The 22,771-nt window shown below is 37.5% G+C and overlaps 2 protein-coding genes across 5 annotated transcripts in view; one reads left to right on the top strand and one right to left on the bottom strand.

Annotated features, from left to right (window-relative positions):
* Positions 1-7,276, bottom strand: part of FAM114A2 (family with sequence similarity 114 member A2) — a 44,000-nt gene extending 36,724 nt beyond the window's left edge. The window contains exons 1-4 of one of the 4 annotated variants that reach the window (XM_037025131.2): positions 7,144-7,276; positions 3,216-3,484; positions 2,740-2,839; positions 2,243-2,335 (exon numbers count right to left, since the gene is read on the bottom strand). In XM_037025131.2, coding sequence (XP_036881026.2) covers positions 2,243-2,335; positions 2,740-2,839; positions 3,216-3,470 — 448 coding nt within the window. In that variant the 5' untranslated portion in view covers positions 3,471-3,484; positions 7,144-7,276. Of the gene's footprint in view, positions 1-2,242; positions 2,336-2,739; positions 2,840-3,215; positions 3,485-6,946; positions 7,075-7,122 lie in introns of those variants that run through there. The other 3 variants (XM_037025130.2, XM_073231165.1, XM_037025128.2) reach the window with 3 other exon arrangements.
* A 14-nt stretch (positions 7,277-7,290) lies between these two features.
* On the top strand, positions 7,291-21,794 carry MFAP3 (microfibril associated protein 3). The gene is made up of 3 exons (XM_017671285.3): positions 7,291-7,375; positions 14,794-15,256; positions 18,350-21,794. Exons 2-3 carry the CDS (start codon positions 14,962-14,964, stop codon positions 19,138-19,140), a joined length of 1,086 nt encoding a protein of 361 aa, XP_017526774.1. The 5' UTR covers positions 7,291-7,375; positions 14,794-14,961; the 3' UTR covers positions 19,141-21,794.
* Positions 21,795-22,771: the final 977 nt, after the last annotated feature.

Consider the following 22,771-nt stretch of genomic DNA (forward strand, 5'->3'; position numbering starts at 1 on the left):
TGAGTGTATTAATCTGTCAGAATGAGTTCAGAAAAATAATCTTCCTATAATATCTCTGATGTCTAAAGCAAGAGACACTGCCTACCTACACTAAAAAGGAAATGAACCTTTGATGCAAATACAAGCATAAAACATGCTTTATTCCTTAACCCACTAATGTACTCATTTGACATTTTCCCCCCGTTTCCCCCAGGAGAGAGATACATGAGGGTTTGTAAGCATAAAAGAACACAGATAGGGCACTTGAAGGGTAAACACTCAACAAATACTTCTGTATAGTACCAGTCTGTGTCTCAGGTCATACCAGTTCTTTCTTCCTATTCCCTCTATCAATTACTGGTCTTTCCTGTCATAGGATGGATCACTCTACCCCAACCCTGAAAGATGACTGAATGATTTCCATCAGTGGCTTCTGTTTACCTCAAAATTCTGAGAAGACATATCTCAGCTACAATATCCTTGGCAGGGGCATTAATTCCCCTTGGCAGGTGGAGTTTATTATTATAAAGCTTTCATTCTAATTTTGCGAAGTTCCTTCTCTTTTATTCTAACAATTTTGACAAAAATTATCTTTATTCTCATAATCTTTTAAAAATTTTTTACTAAACTAAAACCATATAACTTCCAGAGTGGTACTAGTTCTCTCCTCATGAGCCACAAAGAATAAATCTAAGCCAACGTCTCCACAGTAGTCTTTAAAGATGTGAAAGGAACTGACATGTTCCTCCAATCTCCCTTTCCCCAAATTTACTGATTCCATATCCATACCTTCAACTTTCTCTTGTAAGACCTTAACTCTAGATATTTCACTATCTAGCTCACTCTTTTTAAGATTGATCCAGTTTTTCAATGCCTTTCTTAAAATATGACTTGTGTGGCAGACATCTTTGTGGTTGTCATGGAAGACACTGCTGTTTACCTAACCAAGACCATTTCTAATCCCTTTCTCCTTGCCTGTTAAGCCCAGCTTCTAATATGGAGGTTTACAATAATGCCCCAAAATCATTGTCCCAGCATCTCTTGCTGCTACAGCATGAACATGAGACACTGTTCAACCAATGGAATCGGAAATACACTAGGCATTGCTGGTAAGTTTTTCTCTCGTTTAGGGGAGAGAGATACATGAGGAGAATGATACTTCCTATCCACTTAATTCCTGACTTTGAGCACTATAATATTAGAACACTATACTTTGAGCTGCAGTATTGTCTGGTAACCATAGACACAAAGAAAATCATGGAGAAGCCAACACTGAACTCTGAAATCAATGAGTCACTAAACTAAATCTAAAATAGCCTACGTCTGGTGTTCCTAAGAGAAAAATAAACTCATTTTAGTCACATATTACTTGCAGCCAAAGTAGTCTGCTGCAGATATCACTAACAGTGACCCCAGCTTATACACGTAGTCCTTTACATTGATGTTTGTATAATGTGATGGCTGCTGGCTACAGCTGGTACATGGATATGTAATCCAAGCTTAGGCTCACCTAATTCTCTCTCCTGGGGAGTTAGAAGTAGAAATAACTGATTCCAGTTTGTCCTTAATGGGCACTTATACCATGACCCAACAGAAAGCTGGAGCAGGGGAAGATAAGCAGAGAAAACCAGTCTACTTCAAAAGCAAAATGATACAGATGATCAAAGAGAAGCAAGAATGGGAGACAATAAAGCCCCTGAGAGATACAGAACGCAAAAGCAGGCCCTGAAAAGCTTTGTTTTTCTGATCCCAGGCCCCATTAATCCTTAATCCTTGGTTATAACTCTGCCCACTATGGCTTAAGTGAAAGCAGGTTTCTATTTGATCAACACAGGCCTCTAGAATTAAACTTCACCTTCATAAAAATCAGATACAAAAAACAACACTCCCAAAACTCATACATAAAAATATTTTTTCAGGCCATGACAAGAGTCAAATTCAGCTAATTCTTACTGAGTTCTTACTCAGTTCTGCCAAGCACAATGTTAGAAAATTTTTACTTTCTACATTCATGGCTTTATTTATTTAATATATATAAATAAATAAAGAGATATAAAATATCATCCCCTTTCATAGGTGAGGAAAGTGAAATGAAGAGACAAATAAGTGGCTAAAGGACACAGACCTCTGTCAAAGATTCCAAATTCCCTTTCTCACAAGTCCCACAATGCTCTGAATATCAGATAATAAACAGACACAAAAAATGAGCTCATTGTTCCATTTCAATCCATAACTCTAGTTATTAATGCTTCCACATACTGACCTGTTGCATATTGGACTTCAGTTGAAATGTTACTGGAACTAGGGATTCCAATGGAAGTCTCTGCCTTCTCAATAACATTTGAAATACCTTGCCCTAATGAGAAAATGATACATTTTTAATTTGAATATTAACTATTAGTCAACAAAACTTACGAAACAAACCAAGTATCAAAACTGTATGCTTTTAAAATCATTACAGCCAAAATACATGCTATTGTGACTCTATATAACTAATCTTTGAGTGTATCCTCACCAAAGAAAAAAAAAGGACTCATTATCACCAAAGAATAGTTTTATACTAACAATTCCTAGATATCAACCTTAATGAGATAATGCTGAAAATTCTGGTGGCATTATAAATCAGCCCATCAACACTAATGCATCCTCAAACTATATAAAGCCCTTGAGTGAACATGGAAGAGGAATTATTAAAGTCAGTTTAACACTGATCTATAGCAAAATACACATAAAATTAATAAAATGACTAATGGACCTTACCTACTGTAGCTACTGTAGCTGAGGCTGAGGAGAGTAAGGACTTGCCCCAACTGCCCCAGTAGCCCCATCCAGTCTGGGGTACATCTTTGGAAACAGACTCCTATTTTTCACAGTAGACAGAAAAACAAAAGGCAAAGGAAAATGAAAAAATTAGAGGAGAATAAGAGTATACAAACAAGATATCTAATTATTAGTTAAAAGTATGAGTAAATAAATACATATCACTTGGCTAAAGAAATGTATTGCTTGACTGACAGACAGATGTATGTTACCCACATGCAAGCACCACATAGCAAAGGCAGCCATTCATAAAGCCGCGAAGGCAGCCACTCATACAGCCATTTACAGAACTGAGAAAATTGTGTTTTATGGCTGTAGAAGGAAAAAATAGGTACAACCCTAAAAGTGGTATTGTTCCCCAATTCTGTTTAACTCTGGACATTTTCTTAATACCAATGTTTTAAGAGATACTCTACTTTGCCTACAGCCTGTGAAGCCTGGACAGGGAGAACTTCTAAAGTCTCAAGGTCACTGGAAGGTTTGGATTCTGGTCTTTTCCGAGTGGAAGCCACAGACTCTGATTTACTCTTTGGCTTGGTACTTTGGTCAAAAGACTCAGAATTCTCAGCTGGCTCATATTTCCCATCTCCATGGGTGAAGGTTGCTTTGGTTATCACTGGAGTCTCAATGTCATCCTTATCTGGAGTCTCAATGTCATCCTTATCTGCCATGATTAGATCATCACCTGGTTAAAATAAAATCCCAAGAAAAAAATTAATTACATAGGCTTTTTGGGCATCAGTTTTTTGTTTTTTTTTTATTTTGAGACTATCATATATTCACAAGCAGATCAAAGAAAGATTTTATATACCTTTCACCCAGTTTTCCCCAGTAGTAACAATCTATATACTATAACATCACAACCAGAAAATTAATAGATGCAATCCACTGAACTTAGTCAGTTTTTACCAGTTTTACATGCACTCATATTGTGTGTATTTACTTCTATGAAATTTTATCATATATATAGATTTGTGTGACCATCACCACACTCAGGATACAGAACAATTCAAAGGATCTCCTGTGTTATCTTTTTTTAGCTATGTCCCACCCTTTTCCCAACCCACAGTAACCATTGGCCTGTTCTCCATCTTTATAATTCTGTCATTTCAAGATGTTATGTAAATGTTATCATACAGTACATACCCTTTTGATATCAACTTTTTTCACTTAGCATAGTCCCTCAAGATCCATCCAAGCTGTTGTGTACATCAATAAACAGCTTCTTCCTTTTTATGGATGAGTAGCATTCCTTGGTATGGATGCTGTCTCAATCTGTTTAAACACTTACCTGTTGAAGGATACCTGGGCTGATCCCAATTTGGGACTATTGCGAATCAAACAGCTATGAACATTCATATACAGGTTTTTGTGGGAACATGAGCTTTCATTTCTCTGGAATAAATGACCAAGAGTGAAATCACTGGGTCATAAGTTAAGTATTTGCTTAGTTTTTCATGAATGTGTACTACCAGTAATATATGATCAATTTCTCTCCATTCTCACCAGCATTTGGTGGTACTGTTATTTTTCTGTTTGAGTCATTCTGATAGGTGTATAATGATAATCAAGCAATGGCTTTAAGTTGTAGTTCTTTAATGCCTAATGATACTGAACATCTTTTCATGTGCTTATTTGTTATATTTTTATCTTAAGTGAAATACCTATTTGTATTTTTTGCTGATTTTCTAGTTAATTTTTTTACCGTTGAATTTTAAGCATTCTTTATATATTCTAAATTCATGTGGGTTTACAAATATTTTATCCCAGTCTGTAGCTTATCTTTTCATCTTCTTCATAGGATCTTACAAAGCAAAAGTTTTTTAATTTCACTGAGGTCCAATTTATATCAATTTTTCCTTTTATGGACTATCATTAAAATTTTTGAGTCTTTATATGAAATAATCATAAGGTTATATATCAATGATACTTTAAGAAAAAAAATGAAGTCATTAGCCATTTCTATCTCAGTTTCTCAGAGAGGAGATTATGAAATTTAAGCCTTCAGGTAGGATATACATCAGACCAGCTTTTGTACAGCAATTCAAAAAAAAACAATTCAATTCCTCCCTGAAGTACAGCCCTTTGGCAATTAAAGCCAAGACACTATTGGTATTTTTACAAAAAGTAGATGCTGGTTTTCAAGATAACCAAATTATTACCTGGAGAGAAATGAATGTATCCCACACATCCATACATATCCATACACCAAGACCTTAGTATATACTTCATACCAATATGTGCTAAGTGCAGAATCAGACCCAATCTATGTCTTCAAAATGTTTTCTAACATACTAGCAAAAAGAGACATTAACAACTAAGGCAGCTTGGAAGCAGCACTATAATTGAGGTATACACAAAATGCTAAAAGAACAGAGAGGTAGAACTCTGCTACAATCAGGGAATAAATTCATGCACATAATATCTGAAATAAGCATAATGGTCAAAAAGTGGGAATAAGCACCAAATGAAGCCTACAGATGCTTTTATTTGGCCTGCACAGTCTTTAAAAACTTGTTTTATATTAACTGCTAACACTTAAAAATCAGACTTTGCATATAAATAGAGATTTTCAACTTCCATTGTAAAATTTAAAGAAGTGGCAACACTGTGCTGACATGATTTGGTAGTAAGTAGCTCAGACCAAATGGTTGCTAAGCCTTTTTAGACAGGGTTTTACTCTCTAGTTCCCTACAATCTCCACCCAAATCCAACTGATTTATTTATGTTACCAAATTAGCCCCTGCAGGCATCTGAACATGCAACACCTGATTTAAAGGGCACTTAGGATTCTGACAGATGAAGATACCAATGACAGAATTCAACGGTGTGGAAACAAACAGGCAAAAGCTCACGGCCTGAAGTCTGACAATACGGTATGGACAGACATAAGTAGTATAGAGGGAGGAGTATGGTGGGAAGAAGATACAAGGCTAGAAAGGTATATTATACAGTAACATGGATACCAGATCATATGAGTACATGATATACATACATTATACATTCCCAAAACACATAGATAAAAAAAAAATCCAGATACAACTACCCAAAGACCCACAAACCAACTCTGAAATAATTATTCCTTCTCTTGCAAGCATTTTTTGGTCACCTACAATATACCAAGCTCTGGAGATTAAGAACTAATTTAAGATACAATTGGTTGCCCCACTTACTCCAAGGGCCTAATAGGAAAGACTACACCGTTCTTGCACAAAGTTCAATCAGTTTTGTGTAGTTCAATAAATATGTACTTATTTTACACTTATTTCACTGTCCATATGCTCTATGCACTCTCCAAGTTACAATACATAATAAATATATATCTTACATGCTGTATATCATGCATAACATAATGTACACATTACATTAATTATTCATAAAATTTCATAAGACTGGAAGGACATACTCCAAAACGTTAAACACTTGCTGTGTTCTTTCATTTGTGCAAAGATTTCATAAGTATCTAAAATGTGCTAGAAATTTGAACTAGGTGAGAAGAGAATTTTTTGCGGTGGTGACTGTATCATCTTAACCATCATTATCATTCCTTTTGTTATCAGAATGGCTGTACCGTCCTCTTCTCAAAGGATTCATAATCTAGCAGAAAAGGACAATAAATAAATAAATAAATATCAGATACCTGGGATTGTACTGCTAAATGTTTTTGCAAATTTTCCATGTGTTCTTTAGTATTATTTTCATAATTAGAGTAGAAAGATTCCAAGAACCGGATCATTATAAATACAGCTGAACGGCTGAGTCATATATATTTTTTAAATAAAAAAGTATGTATATAAACAGCTCCATATTCTATGGGAACTTCCAGCCACGGCGTTACCAATGTGGAAGGCGGTGTAGCTGAGCAGCTAAGAGCACTGGTTCTAGAGTTAGACTTTCTTCCAACTTTCTGCCGCATTAACTGTGCGGGGGTTTGTTCACCTACCTGCGTCTCCCTTTTCTCATCTGTAACATGGGAGTAGTAATACCTCTATGAAGACTCAACGATACGATGTTTGTGGTAAGGGCCTTGGAACACAGACCGGAACATAACGTCGCACAGGTAACTGTTAGTGCTTGTGGTGGTGGTTTGTCATTACTATCATTATTAACAGGTCCCCAGACGGACAAACACACGGCCCTCACTTACGCCCACGTGCAGGAATACATCCCAAACGAGACATACGGTGTAAACATCCGCTCCTAAATTCTCCGACGCTGACAACGACCACAAGTCCTCACACAAACATAAAATTTCAATAACCAAAGCGCTTTCACAGCCTCCGCGTCCGGCCCCGAGGGATAGACCGCCCAGCCCCAAGTTACCTCCTTCCCCTCCCCAGCGACCTGGTCTGCCGAGCGGGGCCCCACGACCTCGCACGCCGCCAGCTTCCTCCCGGGAAGCTTCGCTACCGTCCCGCCGCCAACCTCACCGTCCCCACAGCCACCGACGAGCCTCTTTGCTGCCCCGGAAGTACTTCCTCAGTGTGTGTGGCACCTCCCCCCCTCCCCCGCCCCGACGGAGAGTATTTCTGGGTGAAGCCGCCGCTTAGGCCGGAAGGAGCTCGGCGCCGGTCCGGTGAGTAAGGGCTCCGTTGGGGTTGCTGCGAGGGAGGTTCTGGGGTGGCAGAGGCAGGGGTTCAAGCCGGTGGGTTGAGGTCCGACGTAAAGGAAGCTAGGATGTCTGTGGGCCTTTGGAAAGCCCGGCCTGGGCTGCAGGAGTTCGTCCATCCTACGTTTACTGAGCACCAGTTACCTGCCAGCCACTACCCTGGGCGCCTGGGACATACGAATTACAAACCCACTATGCATTGCTCTCAAGTAATTGATACTCTAGTGGGGTCTTGAACAAATTATCAAGCAAACACGATTATCTAAGAAGGTAGTGAGTGCTTTAGGGAAAATTAACCAGGGTAATTGTGACAACGAAATGAGGAAGTAAGCCTTATGAAAATTTGGAGAAAAGCGTTCGAGACCGAAAGAATAGCAAGTGCAAAGACCTTGCTTAAAACGGGAACAAACTTAGTAATGGCAATCAAAACAAAAAAGGCTGGTGTGAATAGAACAAAAAGAGGAAGATGAGGTCAGAGACTTAAGGGCCAAATCTTGCAGGGTCTAAGAGTCATGACAAGGTTTGACTTTTATTTGGAAAGCAATGGAAAACGATTGAAGGTTTCTAATCAGAAGAGTAACATGCTCTGATTTATGACTTTAAAATTACTGCTGACCCCTCATCAGAAAGATATTATCATTCATGTTTGCGTTGAGCAATGAGAATCCATGAAACCCAGACTGGCAAGCAGAAAGGTCTTAGAGACACGCTCATTGTAAAGATGTGAGAAACTAAGTCCAAGAGAGGTGAAGGGACTTGGCCCTTTAAGAACTGAAGTCTCCCAAATCCGTTTAATACCTTAAGAATTATCATCTTAATATCCATATATAAAAATGGGCACTTCCTAAAACCCTTCAGATTAGTTTGCTTTCGATGGCGGTTCTCTAAATTTAGGAGCATCAGTATCACCAGGAAGCTTATTAAAATGCCTGCTCCAAAAAACCATAAGTATAAAATAGGTAATTTTCTCTGATTTTTCTGTTGAAATTGAAAGTGCATAAATTTAGGGGTTAAGTATAGAATCTCAGTAAGCCACTTAACTGTGTCTTATCTTTAAAATGCTGCTGATAATAAAGCAGCAGTTCTCAAACCTTTTGATGTTAGGATCCAATTACACTTTTAAAACTTACTGAGAACATCAAAAAAAAGGTTTTTGTTTGGGTTATATCTAACAATATTTACCATTTTAGATATCAAAACAACTTTCAAATAAGTTAACTTATTAAAAATGATAAATTCATTACAAATTAACATAAACAACATTTCCATGAAGAATATTTTCTAAAACAAAAAGTTATTAAAAATGGCATTGTTTTAACATTTTTACAAGGCTCTTTAATATCTAGCTTGATAGAAGACAGCCAGATTCTCCTATCTCCTTCTGCATTCATTCTCCTGTGATATCATTCATCATGTAGCTCCTGGAAAATTGCACCATGTTGTGTGAGAATGAGAGTGAAAAAGCAAATAATGTCCTAGTATTATTATGAAAATTATTTTAAAGGATAAGAATCTCAGGTATCCCCCCGCCCCCTGCCGCCTCGCCCAACCCCTGTGCCACACTGAGAATTGCTAAATTACAATTCTGTTATGACAATTGAAAGAAATAAGGGCTTGATATGTAAGTCATTAAAATTACATGCACATGAAAATTGTAGATGCCCTGGCCTCACCCTTAGAGATAGCAAATCAGTAAGCCAGAGTGGGGCCAATATATCTGCATTTTGACAGTCACCACAGATTAATTTGATGTACACTCTGAGAAAACTAGCTATAGATCAAATTCACTCTATACAGTGTTTTGCCCACTTTAAAAACACTGTATAGTGTTTTTAGAAAGAAAAAAAGTGTTTAAAGAAAGAAAAAAAAATGCTGTTTCCATATCTTCAAATATCTCAACAGTTTACAGAGTCTAGGACTCTGGAGAGTCAGTTCAAGCTTTGTAGCGGGTACTATTCCAACCACCCTGTTGATGAGTGTCTGAATTCAAAATATTGAATCCAGTCTTAGTCAAGGACTGAGAGAGTGTTTAGATCCTATCATCTAATCTTACAGTCCTTTGGCAAATATATAACTGATAGAAGAGGCAACTGATTGCTCACAGTCGAGTACTTTCAGTGTGCAAGGGGACTGACAGCAAAAGAAATTTACCCAAAATTAAGAGGGCACAGGTGAGAGTTTAGATGAGGCTTCTTAAATAAGTAAAATTTCAGTTGGAGTTGTAGAGAGGGTGGAATTTCCACAGGAAGATGGTGGGGGAGGGGCAGGATGTTTCAAGCAAAAGGAACAATGAGAACCAAAACTTTAAAGTGAAAAGGTGAAATAGAGAACAAAACAAGTGTAGTTAGGGCTTTAAGCCATGACGGAAACTGGGAAGAGCATAGTCTTTAAGCAGAGAAAGGAATGCTAGTAACAGTCAGCCTCTAGATGATGGCACTAAGACCACCAGAGATGATAGCTAGTTAGTGATAAAGGTGTAACTGAACACCAGACTTCTAAACTCATTTATTCCTTCGGCAAGCAATCATTGTGCATACAGGCAGTGCTGGACTCTGTCCAGCTACTTCTGTTCTGCCATGTGAATCTATTCCTGGAAAACTAGGGATATCAGGCCTGAATTTGAAGCTTAATCTCATGAACAATGGAAAATCAACAATGGCCTTTAAAGTTACCTTCACTTTCTTGGATTTGTGTTCAAGACCAATTCTGAGAGGAACAGTGTTGGGACATCAAAGGGGCATGGTTAGAGTTAAGAAGGAGACTCATAGAAATTTAAAGGATAGTGTTGTACCCAGGTAAGGTAGAAGGACTGGTACCTAGGGCAGGGATAGTAGGACTCAATTGAAAAACACCTAAGAGGCAGAATAATAATAGCAATAGCGTGTATTTATAATGTACTCACATTAGTTCAACTTATGCTCACAACTACCCTATGAGATCATTACTGTAATAACCTTACCCAAGAGATGTGAAAACTAAGGCTCACGAGCCCATGGCTTCACCCAGGGATAGGATCAGGCATTGTAGCTCAACTCTGTATACTCCTCACCATGGTGCCATGAAGATCTCGAAACTTTGGTCTTGCAAAACTGTAAGAATTGTATTATGTGGCTATTTTTCAAGCTATGTATAATATGCTGCACAGGTAGATCTAAGGGTGAGAGTAAGGAGCTCTGTTCTAGTTATACTGAGTTCGAGGTATTTTTAGACTATAGAGGGGAAAAAAATTGGGCAAGGAGATTATGAATCTAAGCCTGTTGCATTGATGTCTTGGTTATTTGCATCCAGTAGCTTCAGCAAATGATTATGGCAAAAAGGGTAAAAGTCACAGATATAACAATCCTGAATTTAGAGCAAAGCTCCAATAAAATCAGGTGTTTTTCAGTGTGCCAGAAAATATGTTGAAGTTTGATCAGAGTGCCCAAATGCCAGTTATGAGGTGTGTGATGGCTTCAAAATACTTTTGGGGACACAGGAGCTTTTTTAACTAGAAACTTTTCACAAAATAGCTCTCAAAATGATGATTTCTGTTTGAATACTACTAACCTTCTTTATGTTTAAGATCCCTATAATAATGCTTGAGTTTAGGCAAAACAGCTTTCTATTTGTTCTTTGAAAAGGATAGAGGAGTGCTAACAATCTGCTCTTTATTTGCATTTTCTTCCCCTTGCCAATTTAACGGCACTTTGACCATTTGTGTGCCCACTGTGGGGGAACTTCATTTTTCAAGTATAACAGTGCTGGCAGAGAGTGGATGAGCTGTAAATACAGCCAAGAACACATTTGATTATGGAGAAAGAAGCATTAATATTGCAGTATAGTTGGAGCAAAAACCAATACCATCTGGGCATCAGTGTTTCTCCCCCCACCAACTTTGAATTATCCCAGAACTATTTCTGCAAACGGCAGTTTCCTCAACCAACTTAATATGGAGCTACGAGAATGGAAATCAGCCACATTACTTCCTTATTTACTTCTGTAAGTCAAGAACAGAATTGGAACAGACTGGAGATAAATCTTCTCTTAGAAATTGGCAGGAAGAGCAACAAGACAATCTGGTAGGGATGATAGCTTAAGTCCTTTCATGTCTTTCTTTTCTTTTTTTTTATTTTAATGGTACAGCCAATATTCAGAATGGTTCTTCAGGGTAGTATTATCTACACTTCTGATTATTCATGATCCTAGAAAAGCTTACACTTTACTTAAAAAATGAAAAAGGAATTGGATTAAACTTGAACATCACACTTTTCTGTTATCTTTATTAATGCTGAAAGAGAAGTAATGACAAATTCTACCAAGTAACTTCACCCACAGCAAAGCATAGCCCTTTTTACTTTTCTGTTATCTTTATTAATGCTGAAAGAGAAGTAATAACAAATTCTACCAAGTAACTTCACCCACAGCAAAGCATAGCCCTTTTTAACTGTTTATAAAAAGTTGGCACTTTGATTTTCCTTTATGAATGCTTTCTTCTTAGCCTTCAAATGTCAGCTGCTGCATTGAGGATAGCAGGAATGATATTATGGGAAGTCCCAATCTTAGAGGTGAATTGCATTCCTAAAATTCATGAAGTCCTTTCTCTTTTGCATTCACAGCACAATGATACTTCTTTTCAGTACTTCTCATACTGTCTTGCATATAGTTGGCTGTTTCTGTCCCTACCTTCCATGTTAGTGTATAAATTCCTGAGGGTCTGGAAAAATATCCTCATTAATCTGAGCATCCCTTGCAGCACCCAGTACTTTATCTTGCACACAATTTAGCTGAGCTGCTTTAAAATCATTACTCCAGAATGAGTAAAATGGTCATAGTCAATGTAGTTTTTGTTGAAAGTAGCAGAAACCAATTCATGCTTACTTAACTAAAAAGAAAGTGAGTATGAGGAGATAATTCAAGAGGTATCCTGATTTCAAGGGTGGTTTGTTCCCTCAGACCCCTACTTCTGTCACCATCCTGGACCCGTATCTTTGCCAGTGTTTCCTCTCCCAGCTGCTCTACAGCCTTTTATCTGCAAATGGGTTGTGTCTCTTAGCAGCTCAGATTAGAAGTCCTTTGTGTTCCAGATGCCCAAGGTATGAGTATGAAGTTCCCAGGCTGAGCCTCCCTTTATTGACTGGACATAAAAGCATATTATGGGATCTACTGCTCCCATGCATAAAGTCTCTGTACACAAGCTTCTGTGCCACCTTTGACCTATGTGCAATTTAAGGATGTTCATGGTACTTTTCTAGATCCTGCCTTGTAGGGCTCTCTAAACTTTTAGTAGAGGCAAATGGTTGTGTCTGTACAGAGCAGGGATTGCAGGTCTTGGCCACATGGGCAGTTTGTGTGCCACACCCCAGTGTGTAAGAAGCGGAGTTGGATGGGGATGGCAAAATAAGAAATGATGTGCTATTAGAAAAAAGTGGAGTTGTGAGTGATTTGTTTGTTTGTTTGTTTGTTTGTTTGTTTTCCCTACAAAGAGCAGGGCTCCAGCTCAGATCCTTTAGCAGATGACAGTATCTCTGAAGTTAATAACATGGATTTATTTTCAGTGTGTACAGTACTTTTATCCACAGATATCATACAAACTTTCTTCTAAAATGTATAAAAGGAAAATAGTTTGATCTAAGGAAAAAGTATAAATAATAATTTGGTACACAGACACAGCAAAAAAAAAATCCTAACAATAGAAGAAATTAATGAAATCTGGAAAATGCTGACTTGGATGGAGCCTCAGGAACTCACATTATTTAAGTCCTGGAGAAAACCTGGAGCACTTTTTCAGTACACTCATTTCCTGTCACCATTGAGAATGCCCTAGTCTAGAATAAAGGATAAAAGTCATATCCACCAATTGTTACCTATCTTGTAGTGAAAAAGAACTTGGGAGTTCACACATGTCAAGCCTCTAGCTGGTTTAAGGCATTCGTTTAATGTTATTTCCATTGTTTCTACTCACCACTCCCTCCTAACAGAGACGAGGATTCTCCTAATTTATAATCCAAGGGAGCAAGTCAGTGTGAAGTGAGTGGGTTAGATCAGATTATTTCTAAAATCCCCTCAGATATGCAAGTTCTTTGTTTCTTTTAGTGTCATTTTACTGGGGTTTGGGAAGGAATGAAAGTAAATACATGTTCAGTCTATTATGTTTAGCAAAATCTGAAGTTCTTTGTTTTAGTCTAAGTAGTCTATCCTTAAACTTTAAAGCTATAAAAAGATACAGAAAATTATCATTTACCATCCTTTCAGTGGCTAACAAAAATTAAATGACATTTACAATTTATTTTAATTCATACTTTGAGTACTTTGATGGCAAAATATGATGATCCATTGCTTTTTATGTTGTATTATGAAGCAGCTTTCATGTAACTGTAAAGGGCACTAACGTCATTTCAAAAACTAATTATTTTGAGCCTTTATAAGAAATAGAACTAGGTGTTTCATCTCATCTTTTATAGAAATAGAAGTTGAAAATTTTGAGAGTCAGTGATTTATAAGAGGAATCAATTTACCAAGAAGATGATCATAATCACATAGACTTTTAGATTGGGATCTTATTTTGCTCTTTATTGATGATATTTGTCAGGCGGTCTTTCCCTGTAGTTTATATTTGCATTTCTATCAACTAGACATTTAAATTGTCAGTTCCTCCCTTAGCTAATTTTTTACATACTTTGAGTTAGAAACTTGGTAGTCACACAGACTGTTAAATATACTATATTCTCTTGATATTAAAGAAACTATTAAAGGAAAATTCTTCTGTCTAATATTATTGCCCAAGTGAGTAGCCTCAGAAGTGAGTAATTGCATATTTGTAGCAGTGCAATTTTCTTTCTAATATTAAAACAGAAAAACAAACTTATGTGTCCTTGCATTATTTATATCTAATATATTATATACTTGAATTACTAAAAGTTTGAGTTCCATGGTAATGATTATGAGGTACCATTTGATTTACATTATTGATATAAGAACAGATGGTAATAGTGTAGGTTGAAATAAAAGATCAGTAAGCAAAATATTTTAGCCTTCATTGTCTCCCTGTTGCATAGAAGTTGTCACAGTGAAATAGAATCACAGCATTTCAGAACTTGGAGAGCCTTTAGAGGTGCTCTCATCCAGTTCTTCATTTGACAGATAAGAAAACAATCCCAAAGGGAATGCTGCTTATCCAGATCAGTATAGCTTGATAGCAAAGCTAGCACCAGAATCTAGGTCTGCCATTTCCCAACTCATTGTCTTTCTACTGTCTGTATGTGAGATTTTTAGGCTATATTCTATTTCACTCCCTGACGTCAGTGCCAGTTATTCTAATCAATTTCATATATATTCATTTCTAGAACATAGAGTGTCACCTGTCATGAGTATTGGTCAAACTTTTTTATTATCTGGCTTTCTTTTAGGTTGGCCTCCACTAACATCTTTTAATCTTGAAGACTTCAAAATACCTGGATCTGCCACTTTTTTGGAAAACTCAAATACCAAGCAATAAATTAGCCACTGTGCTGTTGTTATACTTTAGAAGCTCTTCAGTTCTCCAAATCTAAACAAGATTTTTCTTGCATTTTCCCATGAAGCCACAGTGTTGTTTATTCACTTTAGTGGTGAGCGTTACTGTGCCGGTGGCTTTTGTTTGGGAAGATGTAGGCTTCAACCGAATGGCCCCACTGGGAACAAATCATAGTTCTTTCAATGCATCATTTCCTCCAGGCTTTGAACTCTCAGCAGGTTCTCACTCAGGTGATGATGTCATCATAGCCAAAGAAGGAACAAGTGTTTCGATTGAGTGTCTTCTCACAGTCAACCACTATGAAGATGTCAATTGGTACAACTCGAAAGGACAGCAACTGGATGACAGAGGCAGAGGTAATTGTGCCAGGATATAATTAATCAAGGTTACTCATTTCCTGTCATTTCTGTCTTACTGGGTTTATGGCATATTCAACAAGAAATTTCAACAATGAGATTCCAGGGTAAATAGTTAAAAAACTTTTTAAAGGCCTGGAGCATTATACCTATCAAAAAGCAATAATTAAAATTATTTAACCAAAAGAAGAAAAAAATAACTAGGAACTTGAAAGGTGCTCACATGATGATAATGAACAATTTTTTTCCTTCTGGTGAGCTGTTAAAGGTAGACTACTTCAGGGTTGCTGCATACAGCCATGTAGGCTGTGCACTACACAACTCCAGGGGCACTCAGCATTCCACTAGACTGTAATATGAAGAGTGCGGGATGGAGGCCCTGCGAGAATACAGCAGGAAGGGTTTTGGCTAGACTGAAGTAAACTTGTCATACATTAAAAAAAATGTTGCTTGGAAATGAGTTACAAAAAAGGTTAGTGTTTTAAAATGATTATATATCTGTGCAGAAAACTTAAAGTCCATCTGAGAATTAGAAGGGCTCTGAAGAGGAGAGCTATAAGCCCTTACAGCTCAATTTTTTTTTTATTCTATACCTTAATTTACTTGAACAGGAGAGTTTCTCTTGTATTTTTTTTTGTCTCTCAGTCTTAAAAATCACACAAACATAATAATAATGTGAGCAGAGTCTCCTTTTTGAGAGGTTTTTATTCAATTTTGCTATTTGTAGACCTGTGAAGACTCTTAATCAGAATACTATTTCCTTAACTAGTGTTCTGCAAGAAAGATCTTTTTGAAGACTGCTTGTGTTAAAGCACCTCAAAAAGAAATCACCATGAAAAATTTATATATTGGATAAGATTAAATTCTGAGATCCTCACAAGCTACACTTTCAAAGGTTCCCTTATATTTTTTGCTAGGATAGTCTTACCTCTTGGAATGTAAAGGATATTTAATTATTCATATTAGAATGGAAAGCAGAAAAGGAGACAAATGGTGTTTCCTTCTAAAATATGCACAAAACATTTTAACCTACAGACTAACTGACCACGAAGGGATTGAAGAGTTTGAATTGTTAAAATAGAGTATTTTTTCAACTCCTTAAAAATACAGACCTATTGAATTAGAATCTCTAGAGTGGTGCTCAGAATGTGTATTTTGTGAACATATTTGGTGTCCACATTGGACACACTGATCTAGCCTCTTATCTCCTTTGGGCTTTGGGATCCTAACCAAGTGCATCTGAGATCTGAATTATTCAGTCAATGATCATTACAGATCAACTGCATAAACAAAGCTTAGGTTAGGATGAGACCAACCAAGTAGAATAGCAGTTTGATTTTCCTGTTTTGCTTTTACTTTGAAAATCACTAACATCTATCATTGCTGCTTTCAGTACCAGCTCTGGAAAATTTTGTTAAGTTTTATGAATCTCAAGTGAGAGTAGTTTAAAGAGCGTATCAGTCTAGCATGAGGTTCATAAATCTTGAGCTATTATCAGCAAGTAAGCTAGAGAGTTTGGATTGTGGTCTTATTGCAGTAGTTGAGGAATGGAGTCTGTGTACTTCATACCTTGGATTCATAGGGTATATCCTTTTCATAGAACAGAAACTTGTGGAATAATGAATATGCTCAGTATAACGTATTTTCCTCCTCTCTCTTCTACATTAGTGAAGTGATAGCTCTTACATGTAACTATAGAATTTAGATAAATTTTGATGATGATAAAAGTGAGCACAATCCAGAGTACTTACTAATTGATGTGCCATAAAATAATATGGAGCCAGAGAAGAGATTGAAGTGAGCCACTCAGATGGTGGTTCTTGAAAGGAAAGGAGCGACACACAGCAGCAATTCACCGGAGAATTCCGCTTTATTAGGGAAAGGTGCTGGGTTATTTAGGAAGGGGCATAGGGTGATTGTGGTGTTACTTCTACGGGGCTGGTGGCTGTTGGCTAGGTGCTGGGATTGGGAGGGGGGTGAGAGGTGATTGGGCTTCAGGTGGCGCCGGCGGGAACCGAGGACCCTGAAGAGAAGCTGGAAGTTTGCCATCTTACTGGTGGGGACCCTTCAGTTCTTAAGCCTTCACCCAGCCTCCCCTGGAGTACCACCTCTAGTCACTGGGACATACACCTACACCTAGGTTAGCCCATTCCATCTATTCAGAGTTAAAGCACAGAGTACACTGACAGTTTACCACAAACATGAGAATTGTTCAGGCAGAGCCAGGTCATTTAAAGATGTTGAATCTAGCTGGAAGGTCAGTATGCTTTGCATTTCACTCTCAAGTACCAATGTATACGTGTTCCCTGAATGAAGACCCCTTCATATATGAAAAAGAGGCAGCATGTTTTAGGTTTAACACAGAAGCCTGTGCATCTTAAGGGCAACTTTATTCTTTGCCAAGCTGTTCGAACCCTGACTTGTGAGACATAGCTTTTGTCTTGTCCTTCAGTTTCTCTTGCCAGAAAATCAGGATATCAACAGACCTTTTCTAACAAAACAAATTAACATGTGAAAGCATGCCAGATTAGGCAGTTAGTAATTGAATGAATGTGTTAAATTGGTAGGGTTTTTTTAAAAATAATTTTTGTCTTGTTATATAAGTTCATTATCAAAAGTAAACAGTTAAATAAAAAGATTTTTATTTAAATAAAAATTAGTCAGAAACCATTATCCCAGAAGTAACCACTGCTTTATATTTCTGAGTCATATCCTTCTAGTGTATGAAAATGTATAGGTAGAGATTGTGGTGTAAACAACATCCAAACATTTTTTTAAGATGAGTTATGTAGCGTTGTATAGACATACCTGTCTCCCTGAAAAGCTTGTTAATGTGAAAAAGTAGCTATGATAATCATTAGTGTCAGGAAGGACAATCTTGATTATCTTTTTAAGTTCCAGGCTTTTTAAATTCCAACTCTAGACATAAACGTCTGCCCTTTCTTACATGATTTAAACAAATAGCAGAACCTAAGAGATGAGATGAGTTGATTTAAAATACTCTCACAGAGAAGTGGAATACTGATAAGGCAGTTGGTGTATTTATTAATGATATTCTTCATGCTGGATTTTTTATTTCTGTTGGGTTATCAGGTGGAAAATGGTTGGTTTCTGGTAACGTCCTGAATATCACCAGTGTAGCCTTTGATGACCGTGGGCTCTATACGTGTTTCGTCACCTCTCCAGTTCGTGCCTCCTATTCTGTCACTCTGTGTGTTATCTTCACCTCTGGAGACATGAGTGTCTATTACATGATTGTTTGCCTGATTGCCTTTACAATCACTCTCATCTTGAATGTCACACGGCTGTGCATGATGAGCAGCCATCTTCGTAAGACTGAGAAGGCTATCAACGAATTCTTTAGAACTGAGGGGGCCGAGAAACTTCAGAAGGCCTTTGAGATTGCAAAACGTATCCCCATCATCACCTCAGCCAAGACTCTGGAGCTTGCCAAAGTCACACAATTTAAGACGATGGAGTTTGCTCGTTATATTGAAGAACTGGCAAGAAGTGTCCCTCTTCCACCCCTTATTCTAAACTGTCGGGCCTTTGTGGAGGAGATGTTTGAGGCTGTGCGCGTGGATGACCCTGATGATATGGGAGAAAGAATTAAAGAGAGACCTGCCTTGAATGCACAAGGTAGCATCTATGTCATTAACCCAGAGATGGGCCGGAGTAATTCACCAGGAGATTCAGATGATGGGTCTCTGAATGAACAAGGCCAGGAGATAGCAGTTCAGGTTTCTGTTCACCTTCAGTCAGAGACCAAAAGTATTGATACAGATTCTCAAGACAGCAGCCATTTCAGCCCACCTGATGATACAGGACCTGCAGAACTGAACTCTCACTACAAAGATGGAGCATATGAAAGCTGCCAGCTGTGAGCTATCCCAGTACCTACAAACACAGCTCAAAAAAGAGAGGTGTTATTTCCTGAAATAACATCTATACCAAGAGATGCCTGGGTTTTTTCCCCTTGTGAATATTAAGTACATCAGAACATGAATTATTGCCAAAATCTATGTAAAAATTCAGCATTTATCCTATCTGATATTTCTCTTGAGCCTAATTAAATGACACATACTAAGATTTAAAGGAACCTGAGAGATAAACAACAGGGGAAGTACCACACTAAGAGTTCCCTGGCCTCTCTTCTGGCCATGGTTCTTCCATTGGTTAGGGCTGACACTTGGCTTGAGGCCTCAGTTTTACACCAATAAGATGAGGAATTTGCATCTGATGATATCCAAAGTCATTTCTAGCTCTATAGCTTCTTGCCTGTCACCTTTAAACCACCAAAATCTAAAGCACATCTTCTAAATAAACCCTTCCCTAGACTTGTAGTCCCTTTTTATGGAAGGGACCAAGCTGAGACTGAATTCATGATTTAGATTCCCACTCCAGTGCCATAGTTGCACAGAGATGCAGGAGGTGTTCATATGTTTTGCCTTGTATGACATACAATTTTATGTGGTAAGTTGAATCTTTTCAGTGTAGCCTATGTCTGTATTGTTATACAGATACCAGAGCTAACTGCTCATTAGTAAACCACTTTCCATAAGTAGATTGGTCCTTTTGGGGGATATATCAAGTCTTTTTAACTTACTGAGGCATTATTTAGTTCATTGAGCTGGCAGTGATTTCCCAGCTGATCTACAAAAGAGCAATTTGTTGCTAAGGAATAATGCCTTCAATGCTTTTAGAATAAACAGTGTCAAATCATCTGTCTCTGGTAAATCATGAATTTTGACATTTCTGGTAATAGAATTTCTCAGGCTTTCGCTTTTTAAAAGTACTAGACTCTCAGAGGGTTGTGTTTGGGATCCCATTCCAGGCAGAAAATAACAGGACTGCATTCCTCTTCAGACCTCTGTCAACAGTCTTGTTCTCCATGGTCTTAAATATGGTGCTAAAGGCTGCATGCCTCCTTATCTTGTTTGCTTTGTTTATATTTTATTGTTACTGAAGTTTTTATTTTTCTATATTTCAGATACAAAATTCTGAGTTAGGCCTGCTTTTGCAGCCTTTCTGAGAAGGATTAACCTGGAATAAGATTAGATAATGGTGTGTGCTGTATGTTACTATGTTAAATATGTAGATACAGATATAGATAGAGATGTATATACACAGAAATGATCTAGACATGAAGAGGAAGAAAACTTATGGGTGGTGCCATCTGATTCAACTAAACACATAAGACAGTATTTCTTGCCTGGCTAAGATTTGGTAAAACAGAATTGTAAATACTCTTCAGAATTATTTCTTTAGCAACAGGAACCTGGGTGTCTATAATTTTAAGAACTTGGCAATGGAGCTCCATTTGGTGTTTCATGTTTCTTCATTTGGTTTCTGATTATTGAAGCTTTCCTTGAACTAGAGGTTCCTGCAGGAAATGTTCAGAGGAGGTTTTATCAGGATTTTAATTTAAGGTCTCAAATGGAGGAAGGCAGGAAATTCAGAGAGGAACCAGACGGAACTCCTGCCTCCTTTTGTCCAGGCTTATCAGGCATAATACATCTGCTCTGGATAGCATGAATGAATCAAAGTGCAGCTTTGTCAGATGGTGTTAAGGATTAAGAAGATACGCTGCCTTTTCTGTCTCAGGCTGTTTCCATGGAAACCTCCAAAGTGAAACAAAACCTACCAATCATTTAGCCAAAGCTTGCTATATACACAGACCTGTATTTCTTTAAGGAAAACTGTTTGCATACGTTTGGCTTTGAGAGCAAGGGCTCTTGAACATACATACTTGGGTTATAGAACACTTTCCCTTCCCAGAATGTTTCTCTTGAAAAATGTTTTTTTTATTTTAAAAATTCAGTGTTTGAGATCTGTCCCTGAAGAGCCCTCAGATCTTCAGATAGTACAGCCTCATCCCAGTATAGCAACCTTGGGGTCATTTCTTTGAATGTAGCTTGTCACATTAATGGGAAAAGATTTACTCCACATCTTTTCACAGTGAACATGAGTGTTTGAAATCTTAAGGTAAACATTTAATGATCAGCATCTTGGGAAATAGAACTTTGGAAAAACAGGAAATACTGAAAAAAAAACATGTTTACACAATACTGTATAACAAGTATTGGTTACTGAGTGTATCCTGGATAAATTATTTTGGAAACATAAATGTAACTTGGTCACCAAAGTAACTGGATTACTTTGAATATTCCAGGTTATAGTGCTGTTGATAAGGAATTAAAGTATGTCAAAATTTAATTGGAGTTGTTATTAGTTTCTGAAGCTAGTTTTCAAGAGGTAGGAAATCACACTTAATATTTTCTGTGTCTAATCAAGTATTCTTATGTATAATTAATAGTTTGTTATCTTTTTGTAAAATCTTAACCTTTTGAACTTAAACTAGTCTAAAAGTCTTCACTGTGGTGTAATTATCCTTTTGTCTCACTGGATTTTATAGTTAGTGAAAATGTCTTTACTGAACAAAATGTGTTCGATATAGTTCTGTCATCACATTTATAAATTTTGTCTTTATCCTTATAAAATGAAATGGTGGCTCTGTGAAATAAATCTTCCAAAAGTAGACATGTGAACATTTTTGTTGATTCCTTACTAGCTGAAACCAGACAGATGGGCATCTTTTGAGCTGATACCCCACTTGAGTTCATAGGCAGTTTGATAAGCCCATCCTCAAAGTTGCATCTGTTAATGATAGTTTAATTCTTGAGTCCAGCCCAGTGAATATTTGTATTTCCTACCAACTCCCTTGATATAAATATCTCAGGAGTTGCTGGCCTGGAATAGTTGTGAGAAGCTCCTGGCTTCTTTGCCCCACTAAACATGTATTTTAAAGGCAAAGCACACTACTCTCGCTTTGGTTCTCCAGCCTCAGTGGACCCTGTGACGCCATGCTCTTCACATCCTGTGTGCAGTTTCAGCCTAGATCAGACTTCTTCTCCCATGTCCCAGAGCGGCATGGGAGCATGGCCTGCTCATTCTCCAGAGTGCAGCCGGTCATGGGTGCTAACCTTATCTCCACACACCAGCAGCTGTGATACAGAGTACCATATTTCCTGAGTGACCAGTAAGAGAATAGTCTTTCTCATCTAGGCTGGGAATGTTGAAAATGCTCAGCCTTATACAAAAAAAAGCCTAGGTTCTCAACACATTTCTTGAAAGTAAGTGAGTATTAATTCGGTATGCTTCAGATGATGTTTAAATGGTCACTTATAATAATGAATACTTACATTATAATTTGTCTTTTAAAAAACAGTACTTGAATGTAACATTAAATGTTCAATGGAGAATATTTCATTTGTCTGAAATCTTTACTATAGAGTATATATATTCATTTTTACATGTGATGGAATTTGATGTTAATGATTTTAAACAGGTAAATTTTAATTCAACTTGGATTCCACTATGGCTACCCACTTCAGCTTTGCGAATATATACTAGGTATCCATATGCTTTTGGTGCTATGAACAATACTGAGATGGGTGTCCTGTCTGCAGTTATCATGAGTGCAATTACCAGACCATCCCTAAGTGGAGTATTTTC

Source organism: Manis javanica, chromosome 1 (genome assembly GCF_040802235.1).
Source record: "Manis javanica isolate MJ-LG chromosome 1, MJ_LKY, whole genome shotgun sequence".
Lineage (NCBI taxonomy): Eukaryota > Metazoa > Chordata > Mammalia > Pholidota > Manidae > Manis > Manis javanica.